At 41.2% G+C, this 12,134-nt stretch overlaps 1 protein-coding gene across 3 annotated transcripts in view; it reads left to right on the top strand.

Moving 5' to 3' along the window:
• Nucleotides 1-9,603, top strand: part of LOC141096524 (probable tRNA methyltransferase 9B) — a 51,131-nt gene extending 41,528 nt beyond the window's left edge. For all 3 annotated transcript variants that reach the window (XM_073583203.1, XM_073583205.1, XM_073583204.1), the window contains 2 exons: nucleotides 4,579-4,752; nucleotides 8,477-9,603. In XM_073583203.1, coding sequence (XP_073439304.1) covers nucleotides 4,579-4,752; nucleotides 8,477-9,447 — 1,145 coding nt within the window. In that variant the 3' untranslated portion in view covers nucleotides 9,448-9,603. The remainder of the gene's footprint in view (nucleotides 1-4,578; nucleotides 4,753-8,476) is intronic.
• The last annotated feature ends 2,531 nt before the right edge of the window (nucleotides 9,604-12,134 follow it).

Below are 12,134 nucleotides of genomic sequence, written 5' to 3'. Positions count from 1 at the left end.
AACTCCATCTTGGATTGAGTTGGTGAATTCAGTTCTACCTTACGAGCGGACAATGTATCAACATAGGGGTTGTCTGGGAAAGTTTACTAAGATTTGGGATGTGTGGAATACTTCTCACCTTACTATATCAACATGTAGACAATAGTTTGATACCATCATAATAGCTGTAGTGAAGAATACATTGATCAACACTTTATAGTTTCATAATGTCATTAGCCTTGTGGAGGTTGTTTATGGCGGCAGGATAGTAGTAGTTTTAGTTTTATGATCGATATGTTGAATGTAATGTATCACTTTGAGCTATGCATAACCAAACATATAGAATAACGAACAATGAACCCTTTTTTTCTTTTTAAATACCCTTTAATTGTCCATAGGCCTCACAAGGGCGTGAGGATCTGTGGGATTGAAATCTGTACAAATAGCTCATTATGCAAGCTTGTTGTTTTACCATAATGAACCTGTATACATTACATTGGTTATTATGTACCAAATATGTTTGTTGATGTTTATTAAATTTAAAAAAAAAGCATAACTCCAGCTGTAAAAAAGTTGAAGGCATGTACTCCGCACTTAAGTACATCAGTGAAATCAAAATACCTGGAAGTTTAAAAAACAAGGCCACTTTATTTAAAGAATGACACACCGAACAGACACAAACCACAGTGTCAAAAGCGCGTTTAAAAAGGCATGCTTAAAAAATGAACAAAAAACAGCAATATTTATATTAGTAAATACCTCCAATTAGAAATGTGGTATAGTTTTTTTTAATTCTCTGTCTTTCTTCATGTGCAGGCATTGCAGGACCTTAGGTATCCATGGTTATGACTAGAGATGAGCGAATATGTTTGGCTCCCTCCTTATTCGGCAAGTTATAGCGCTTACCGAACAAGCTGCCGCGGGGACCCAGATGCCTGGATTGCTCCTGCTGATCAGTTGTTCAGCGCCACAGCTGCATATGTCGTGGCTGTATGACAGTCACAACACATGCATGGAGGGCCTGTTTGTTTGTTAAATACATTTATTTGTCCATGGATCAGTGGTAGACTCTGAAACAGTCTTTCTTACACAGACCAGGTTTGCCAGGGCACGTGTCACGCTGATAAATGGTGTCGCTTCGTATCCCCTTTCTGTAACACACTTTGCATCTTTTTTGCTTCCTTCCTCTCTATGCAGTTTGAGGGACCTCACCGGGGAAATGTTGGCCTGGCACTTTCAGTTCCAGAAGTACTACAGCCTCCCACTCCTTCCCAAATATTAGGGTCTTGATCACTACTTCCTGGAACTGAAGGAAGGTCCAGGTCTGACCTGCACATCGTGATAGCATGAAAGTGTTTTCCATTGCTATCTGTATGATGTGCATGCACAGCTTCTTGTACCAAACCTTGGCTTTTTACAGAGCACTGTATGGCTTGAAGATTTGATCAGAGAGATAAACTGACCCCATGTTCTTGTACCCCAGTACAGTTTGGTTTGAGGACCTGTGTAGAGGTACCTTACACAATGCTGGAGTACTGCCATCACCATGTATGGTAGTCAAGAAAAGGACATACCTCTTGTACCGCAGACTGTGATACCTCGCACAGAGAGGGACTTGAACAGTGGGATGCTGGTATTAAAAGTTAACTACATAGAGGTGATATCCTTGATTCAGCATTTTCCTAGGACAGGGGGACATTCAGAGGGTTGAATCAGGGTGTCCTTCCCTTCATAAATCCTGAACTTGTGGGTGTACCCTGAGGTACTCTCTTACAGTTTGTACAGCTTGATTCTGTACCTGGCCCTCTTACAGGGCAGGTATTGCTGGAATTTGAGCCTCCCCTTGGAATGGATTAGAGACCCATCCATGCAGATGTCCCTTTGGGGATTGTACACCTCAGCAAACTTGTTGCTGAAGTGCTCAATGACCGGCCAGACTTTGAAAAGTCAGTCAAAGTTGGCGTCCTCTCGGGAAGGACATTGTGCACTATCACTGCAATGCAAGAATTTGTGGATGACCTCAAAGCGTGTCTGTGCCATAGTCATGTGGAACATTGGAGTCTTATACAAAACGCCAACACTCCAATATTGACAAATTTCTGGCTTGTCCAACATGCTCATGTAAAGAACCAGGTCCCAAAACTTCATAATTTTTATGGCATCTACAGGGCTCCAGTTGGTAAATGATGAAGCCGATGGTGTCCAATTGGATTCCTGATTGCGCCACAAAATCAGGAATCTGTGGGTCAAAATTTTCAGGAGGTGATGTCCATACGAGGTCTGTAATGTGGTTGCTGGTTAATTTTCGGTCCTGGGGTATCTGCATGGCGGTTTGCTATCACTAGAGGAAGAGGAGGAGTAAGAAAAATAAAGGAGGGGAGGGGTTTGTCGGAGGCAAGGAAAGAGTATGCCTCCCACCCTTAATACCAGTTTCCAAACAACAATTTTTTCATGTATGTGATGTTTGTGTGTCCCCCAAATTTTATTCAGTTGTGTGTGAGTGCTTGATGTAAACTTTTTTTTATTTAGAAGAGGGAAAAAAAATATAGAAAGAAAAATATTAAGATTTGGTAAAAATAAAAAACAAACTAAACGGATATCCATAAAAGCCCACAACTGACACCAAACCTGATTCAATTCAGTAAAAAATACTGCAGTAGTCTACTATTGGGCTGTGTGCACACGTAGCTTTTTTTGCGTTTTCGCTGAGTTTTTTAACGCGTGGTTTTGCCGCGAAAACGCTAACAAAAAGCATCCCATGCAATCCTATGGCATTCCGCACATGCTGTGCTAATGCTGCATATTTTTCCGCGGCGGAATCGCATCACGGAAAAATACGCAGCATGCTCAATCTTTGTGCGGAATCACTGCAATTCCGCACCCATAGGAATGCATTGTTCCGCTTACTTTCCGCATGTGGCTATGCCCATCATGCGCAAACTAAGCGGATCATGTGCTGATGGTTCCCAGGGTCTGGAGGAGAGGAGATTCTCCTCCAGGCTCTGGGTACCATATAACTGTAAAAAAATAGAATTAAAATTAAAAAAATAGTGATATGCTCACCCTCCGGCAGCCCCCGGAGTCCTTTCCGCTTCTCACCATGCTCCCGGCTTCTTCCGGTCCCAATAATGCTTTGCGCGAATGACCGGGATGACGTCGTGATCTCGCAAGCGTGACGTCATCTCAGGTCCTTCGCGCAAAGCATTACTGGGATCGGAAGATGACTGGATCGTGGCGGACAGGCGGGAAGGCTACGGCGGCTGTCGGAAGGTGAGTATATCACTTTTTTTTATTTTTTTTAATCATTTTTAACATTCTATCTTTTACTATTGATGCCACATAGGCAGCATCAATAGTAAAAAGTTGGTCACACTTCTCAAGCGCTATGCTTGATGACTGTGACCAACGTGTCAATCACCTTTCCAAGCGATGCTTGGAATGCGCATGCATTCTGCAAGTGAAAAACGCTTGCAAAACGCTTGTTTCTTGCGGGAAAAACGCATGTGAATTTGCATGCGTTTTACCCGCGGCGGGAGTTGCGGAAATTTCCGCAGCATTTCTGCAATGTGGGTACATAGCCTTACTACGGTATATTTTACTGTCTCTAATTTAATTCTATCAACTAATCAAACATTTTTTTTTTCTCTTTACTGACCCTAACTAAATTCAATAAAAAAAATACTATAGCAGACTACTATGAATACAGTATATTTTTACTGTCCCTAACTAATCTAATCCAATCAACTAATCTAAATTATCTTTTACTTGACTTTTTTCACCAAAAGAAAAAAACAATCGGAGGCCGGGTTGGTGATGTTCGGCACTGACCAGTGCTCGACTCCTGTAGGACGCATGCACGGGTGTGGTACAAAAAGGGGATAAAAGGAAAAAAAAGTCCTTGCTAAAAAATGAGCACAGGTGCTAGTGGTGTACATTTGATCAACGACTCAGCGGCTGTAGGATGCACGCATGGAGTGGTGCAAAGGGTTAGTGGAAAAAAAAAAAGTTGTGGAAAACAGCAAGCGCATATGAATTGCATCACTGATCAATGTTTGATAGTTGCACGATGCACAAAAAAGAAGAAACTGCCAAAAAACGAGCAATCAAGTACTAATCACTGCTTGGTGGCAGAAGGCCATTGATCCTAGGTCAGACATCAGTGTTTCAGGAAATCTGGTCAACAAAAATCCGAGCTATCAAAATAAAAAGATTATTAAACCTATAAGGATAAATACAAAATAAATCCTATTGCAGATTTTCAATTGTCGCACCTTCCCCCTAAAGAAAACTACAATGCAATACAAAAGTGATTAAAACATTGTATGTATCCCAAAATGGTACCAATAAACCTACAGCTTAGCATGCAAAAAGCAAGCTCTCCCACCACTCCATCGATGGAAAAATATTTTTTAAAGTCTTGGGTCTCAAAAAGACAATTTTTAAAAAAAAAATTTTATACAAAGTTAAAGGGTTTTTTTTCATCGTGATAAACTATATCAGTTCTGAACTGCTCCACCTTTCCTTTTGATCCAGTTTTGATACATCACTATCAGTATTGTTTTATCTTCAATCATCTCACAGGTTTCAATATAATTTCAGGTTGTGGAAATGGAAAATATCTACATATCAACAGTCAAACATATAAAGTGGGATGTGATTATTGCTTGCCCTTGGTGGAGGCTGCAAGAAATCGTGGCTATGAAGTAATGGTGTGTGATGGACTGCATCTCCCGTATCGGGATGGCTGTTTTGATGCCGTCCTGTCCATAGCTGGTGAGTTATAGACTTACCTACTTGTTCTGTACTATAACAAAAAATAATAAACTATTTAAGTTCCTCACATTACATATAGTCCATGTTGCTCCGGGGTTTGGTTTTTTTTTTGCTATTATCGCACAGACATGTTTATGTGGCCACGTTATAGTACGAATGATTAGGTAGGCATACAAGGAAAATGTACCTGCAATATGCTGGTGTGACAGTTGCAGAGAAGAACATACTGTGAAACCCGTTTGGCCAACTAGTCTACAGCGATACTTAGTCCCCAGTGTCTTCTCCCTTCCCGCTGACCTGGATTGATAGGTCTCTGCTGGTACGCGCACGTGGGCATAGACCTGTCGGTCACTGGCAGTGGGCAGGGAGAAGCCACTGTGGACCTGCTTGTCCAACTAGTAGATAATGCAAATGGGTCCTTGTCGGCTTTTAAAGCATGTTTTTCTTTGAAACACTTAGCGTTTCAGAGTGAAGCATTCCTGGCTGAGATCATACAGTCGGTGTCTGATACATGCTGCCTGTGGATTGAGCAGCATGGATCAGGTGTCAGGTTCACTTTAATCCCTTAGATGGCATGATCATTGCTGACTGTGACACCCAAATGGTTTTACAGAAGGAGAACTTCCATCGTGACCCTACTATGATGCAATTTCAGGTTGCCATTGCGGCAAAGGCCTAACAATGCCCTCTGCCATAGTTGTCTATGCCCTGAATAAGGCAGGACCTAATCGGCTGTTTATTTGAAGGAAGCCCATCAGCACAGAATAACTGTTTAAACCAAGTTCAGGCACTCCATGCTCCCTTGGTGTGGCCAAACATTAATAAGTGCACCTTCCCACATACATGTTTTTTTCTCTATCTCCAAACCCTCTCTATTTTGATTGACAGCTCCAGCTTTATAGAGCCAGAGAAAGGTGGAGATGGATGGAAAACAAGCAGGTGGGAAGGTGCACTTGGTTTGAACAGTCATTCTGCAGTGAGACTCTAACTGTTGATTTTTGAACTGCACACAAAACTGCAGCAGAGGAAAGGGTGAGAGTGTGTATAATATATGGTTGTAGCAGAGCTGTGTGTGTATACTACACTTGCATACAATGATTTTAGTGCCAATGATGTCTGAATGGTTTTATATTAAACCCTTAACATCCAATGACAGATATATCTGACATTGGATGCCTACCTCTGTTTGATGCAGGCTTTGACAATGAGCCTACACCTTTTATGGCACATGACAGCTGTTAAGAATCAGCTGTCATGTGTCCCTAACAGCTGCTGTGGAATCGCAATCTACCCGCAGCTGTGAACATGTTAAATGCCGCTGTCCAGCTCTGACAGAGGCATTTAACATGCATGCACAGAAAGTGCATCATTAACCCCGCCCATCGACGCCCATGTCAAGACCGCGGGTTGGCATGACAACCCGGGGTTTCCAGGAGACCTATGTGGTTGTCCTAGCCGGATAGCTATGAGCGTTGCCCAGCTGTTGGCTCTCATAGCAAGTGAGCATTTTGCTACATAGAGCAGGGCTGCAGCCCTCATTCAGTACAATGACGGATCCACTAAAGACCCAGTGATTGGCTGCAGTGGGTACGTGAACTGTAGTTGTGCACTTACTGTTTACAGCTTGTGAACAAACACTAGGTCAGTAGTGGAGATGCAGCACTGGACCTGGGAAGGGTAACAACTTAGTTTCTTATTTTATACTTTCGCAAGTCATTGAGGGACAAAATAATTATTCCAGACAACCCCCTTAGAGGAAGCACTTGCACTTCTGCAGTTTGATTCCAAATACTTCATTTGGCTTAATTTTTTTTTTTTCAGTACAAATATTGATGTGAAATGCTGACAAATACTGCCATGTAAATGTGCCCTAAGGCTCACAAACTGCCTTGTCCTTAAAGTGTTAGAGGTAGGAAATTGAACCACCAGGCCAGAAAGCTGCAGATCTTTTCAAACATAAGTCAATATTTTTTTATTGCACTTAAAGGGAACCTGTCGCCTGTTTTGGCCGTGATAAGATGCGGCTGCTGCCTTTCGGGACTTATCTACAGCATTCTATAATGCTGTAGATAAGCCCCTGGTCCGACCTGCAAAATAAGACAAATAAGTTTAATTACACTTACCCAGAGGGGGGGGCGGTCCGGCACCTCCCATCTTCTTGCAACGCTGCCCTCCTGCTTGCTTCATCGCTCCCTGGCATTGCGCTCCTCATGTAGGTGTTCTTCTCTGCCCTGTTGAGGACAGAGCAGAGTTCTGCAGCGTGCAGGCACCTGCAAAGATCAGAGAGACCCAGCGCCAGCAGTACTTTGTCCTCAAAAGAGCAGAGACGTACGCCTGCGCAGGAGCACGATGCTTGGGAGCGATAAAGCAATCAGGAGGGCAGCGCCGCAAAAAGATGGAAGGCGCCGGACCACTGACACCTATCGGACCGGACTGCTCCCCCCCAGATGAGTATAATAAAACGTATTTTTATTATCTTGCAGGTCTGACCGGGGGCTTATCTACAGCATTATAGAATGCTGTACATAAGCCCTATTTTGATACAGGAAAGATGTATATCTTTGTACCGTGTTAGCCAGTGGATAGAAAAATATTCAGGATTGAGAGTCCTCAGAAGTTGATACCTTTTAATGGCTAACTGAAAAGATGGTAATACATTGCAAGCTTTCGAGACTACTCAGGTCTCTTCATCAGGCTAGACTAATACAAAATCTGAAGTCACATATTTATGCACAATACAGCCTAGAAAAAATGCAATAGATAAGACAAGTGACGTGAAGCAGAACTATCAATATGGGAGAGGGAGAAACATAAATATAAACATTGGACCAGTTCATAGATAAGGAGTCTGGATGTTTTATGGTCCTCTGATTGGGGTCTAGTTCTGTGCTGCCCCGCAAGGTTTTAAAAGGAAATTCGTTAATTGATGTAAAAAGACATAAATCCATGCGACACATTCATTCCAGCACTGAGAGTGTCAAAGTTCGTCATAAATTTGTACTCCCAAACTCGTCTCTCTCTCTGAGATGTGAAGTTACCTTTCAATACCAGTAATTTCATATCCATGCTGCTGTGATCAGGGATACAGAAATGTTTCTGTATCCCTGATCACAGCAGCATGGATATGAAATTACTGGTATTGAAAGGTAACTTCACATCTCAGAGAGAGACACGAGTTTGGGAGTACAAATTTATGACGAACTTTGACACTCTCAGTGCTGGAATGAATGTGTCGCATGGATTTATGTCTTTTTACATCAATTAACGAATTTCCTTTTAAAACCTTGCGGGGCAGCACAGAACTAGACCCCAATCAGAGGACCATAAAACATCCAGACTCCTTATCTATGAACTGGTCCAATGTTTATATTTATGTTTCTCACTCTCCCATATTGATAGTTCTGCTTCACGTCACTTGTCTTATCTACTTATCTATTGCATTTTTTCTAGGCTGTATTGTGCATAAATATGTGACTTCAGATTTTGTATTAGTCTAGCCTGATGAAGAGACCTGAGTAGTCTCGAAAGCTTGCAATGTATTACCATCTTTTCAGTTAGCCATTAAAAGGTATCAACTACTGAGGACTCTCAATCCTGAATATTTTTCTGTACATAAGCCCTGAAATGCAGTGGCTGCAGCTTATAGCAGCCAAAACAGGTGACAGGTTCCCTCTAAAAAAATAAAATTGAAAACACTAATGTTCTGTTTTTTCGGCATCCACAGTTATCCACCATTTTTCAACCAAGGAACGACGTGTTCTAGCGATTAAGGAGATGAGTCGGATACTGAAAGTTGGTGGACAGATAATGATATATGTATGGGCAATGGAGCAAAAAAGAAGGAAATTTGTAAAACAAGATTTGCTCATACCTTGGAACAAAGATCCCTGTATACCACACGTATCTGACAAGCTGCAAAAGTCTAGGAAAGCAAAGCTCAATACCAGCTCTTTGAATCAGCACTTCAACACCGTCCATGCCTCCACAACGCTGAGGACGAAGAGTTCTTCTTTTCTAGATGATCAATCTTTACCATATCAGAATGAACTTCAATCATCCAGGTTCTTAGCACGCTCTTTAGATTCAGGATTGAATGAAACTTCTGATTCTGGGGTCATAGAGCACAACGATGGAAGCATATTCCGGAGATTGTATAATCTATGTATTGATATTAAGAGACCTCTAAGCATTTCCACTAAGCATTTGCATTTTTTAAGAAATGTTGGATATCATGTGCAAAACCTTGAGAACAATACCAACACAGTTGCAGAAAGGTTGAGCTCACCAATCACTAACGTAACCTATTGGAAGTCTCCCACTGTAGACCTTAGCAAGGAAGCAATTAATGATTTGAACACAGTTCCTTTACCAGATCTGGGTTCAGAATGTGGGGAATCAACTAATCGGAGACTTAATTGTGCTATGAATTATGCAAATCCTGGTGAAAAAAAGACTAGAAACAGAAGAGACAAATCTCTAGTCGGCTGTCGTTATGATTGTGAAATTGTTTCATCAGACCAGCCACTTCTGCAAGGTGTAAATAATGCCTGTCTACGATATTACCACATTTTTAAGCAGGGAGAGCTCAGTGACCTCATAGGACAATGCGTTCCCGAGCTTCGTGTTGTGCAGACGTTCTTTGATCATTCCAACTGGTGTGTTGTTGCTGAAAAGATTCAACCTCCAAAGATATAATGTGTCGCATGACACAGTTGATAATTAATGTTCTGTTTTTGGCATAGTATTTTAATTATAGTAATTTTATAAAATATTATTGAATTTTTTTATATTGTAACTTATCATTTGTGTTTTTTGTTTACTACCTTTTTTAAAATAAATATCTAAATCTGAGCACAAGTACTTTGTTGGCGAAGAATATGGATAATGGTCCAACAGATAATTAGAGATGAGCAAACCTTTCAAGGTTTGATTCGGCAAATATTTATTTGTTTGATGAACGTACCCAAAACCCCATCAGATTCAATGTGGGAGGCCAAGCCAACCCTAGACACAACACCTTAAGGGGTGACAAAAAATTTCCCAAACAGCTAACATTTTGGGTAGACACCATGAAAAGTGGCATCAATTGACCCACAGTATAAATTTTCAAATAACACAGCAGCAGTCAGCCATGGGTCATGCATGAAGCATCAGGGTCTGGCCCAGCATTTACAGCTTGGAACTAAAGTTTAAATAACGACCTGGTTGTTAAGGGAGTAAGCCTTCTTAGCTGGGAGAACTGATATATCATGCAAAACCTCCATTTTTTTTTTTTTTTAATTTCAGCCACACTCAGATGGCACAAACATCAGTTTTATACAGTACTATTAGTAGAAAAATGTATAAAAAAAAAAAAAGTAACACAGGTAGTTCACTAAAAAGTAAGTGCAGACCTGTCTGTATGGGAGCCCTACAGTCATGGCCAAAAGTATTGACACCCCTGCAATTCTGTCAGATAATATTCAGTTTCTTCCTGAAAATGATTGCAAACACAAATTCTTTGGTATTATTATCTTCATTTAATTTGTCTTAAATGAAAAAACACAAAAGAGAATGAAGCAAAAAGCAAAACATTGATCATTTCACACAAAACTCCAAAAATGGGCCGGACAAAAGTATTGGCACCCTCAGCCTAATACTTGGTTGCACAACCTTTAGCCAAAATAACTGCGACCAACCGCTTCCGGTAACCATCAATGAGTTTCTTACAATGCTCTGCTGGAATTTTAGACCATTCTTCTTTGGCAAACTACTCCAGGTCCCTGATATTTGAAGGGTGCCTTCTCTAAACTGCCATTTTTAGATCTCTCCACAGGTGTTCTATGGGATTCAGGTCTGGACTCATTGCTGGCCACCTTAGAAGTCTCCAGTGCTTTCTCTCAAACCATTTTCTAGTGCTTTTTGAAGTGTGTTTTGGGTTATTGTCCTGCTGGAAGACCCATGACCTCTGAGGTAGACCCAGCTTTCTCACACTGGGCCCTAAATTATGCTGCAAAATTTGTTGGTAGTCTTCTGACTTCATAATGCCATGCACACGGTCAAGCAGTCCAGTGCCAGAGGCAGCAAAGCAACCCCAAAACATCAGGGAACCTCCACCATGTTTGACTGTAGGGACCATGTACTTTTCTTTGAATGCCTCTTTTTTTCTCCTGTAAACTCTATGTTGATGCTTTTGCCCTAAAAGCTCTACTTTTGTCTCATCTGATCAAAGAACATTCTTCCAAAATGTTTTAGGCTTTTTCAGGTAAGTTTTGGCAAACTCCAGCCTGGCTTTTTTATGTCTTGTGGTAAGAAGTGGAGTCTTCCTGGGTCTCCTACCATACAGTCCCTTTTCTTTCAGATGCCGACGGATAGTACGGGTTGACACCGTTGTACCCTCGGACTGCAGGGCAGCTTGAACTTGTTTGGATGTTAGTGGAGGTTCTTTATCCAACATCCGCACAATCTTGCATTGAAATCTCTTGTCAATTTTTCTTTTCCGTCCACATCTAGGGAGGTTAGCCACAGTGCCATGGGCTTTAAACTTCTTGATGACACTGCGCACGGTAGACACAGGAACATTCAGGTCTTTGGAGATGGACTTGTAGCCTTGAGATTGCTCATGCTTCCTCACAATTTGGTTTCTCAAGTCCTCAGACAGTTCTTTGGTCTTCTTTCTTTTCTCCATGCTCAATGTGGTACACACAAGGACACAAGACAGAGGTTGAGTCAACTTTAATCCATGTCAACTGGCTGCAAGTGTGATTTAGTTATTGCCAACACCTGTTAGGTGCCACAGGTAAGTTACAGGTGCTGTTAATTACACAAATTAGAGAAGCATCACATGATTTTTCGCACAGTGCCAATACTTTTGTCCACCCTCTATTTTATGTTTGGTGTGGAATTATATCCAATTTGGCTTTAGTACAATTCTTTTTGTGTTTTTTCATTTAAGACAAATTAAATGAAGATAATAATACCAAAGAATTTGTGTTTGCAATCATTTTCAGGAAGAAACTGAGTATTATCTGACAGAATTGCAGGGGTGTCAATACTTTTGGCCATGACTGTACATACACAGGCAACTCACCAGATGGAAACCCAACTTGGCATTTTCACATAAAAAAAAAATTTAACATCAGCAGCAGTAGCAACAGCAGCAGGCACAGAAAACCTCACAAAGATGGCACATACTGCAAAAAAACAACATCAATGTACAGTTAGGTCTATATATTTGGACATGGACAACTTTTTTCTAATTTTGGTTCTAGACATTACCACAATGAATTTTAAACAAAAAAATTCAGATGCAGTTGAAGTTCAGACTTTTAGCTTTCATTTAAGGGTATCCACACTAAAATTGGGTGAAGGGTTTAGGAGTTTCAGCTCCTTAACATGTGCCA

The sequence above is a fragment of the Dendrobates tinctorius genome, unplaced genomic scaffold (genome assembly GCF_039654945.1).
Source record: "Dendrobates tinctorius isolate UK_male_01 unplaced genomic scaffold, ASM3965494v1 ptg000075l, whole genome shotgun sequence".
Classification (NCBI taxonomy): domain Eukaryota; kingdom Metazoa; phylum Chordata; class Amphibia; order Anura; family Dendrobatidae; genus Dendrobates; species Dendrobates tinctorius.
This window is presented reverse-complemented; position numbering and strand designations above follow the sequence as displayed.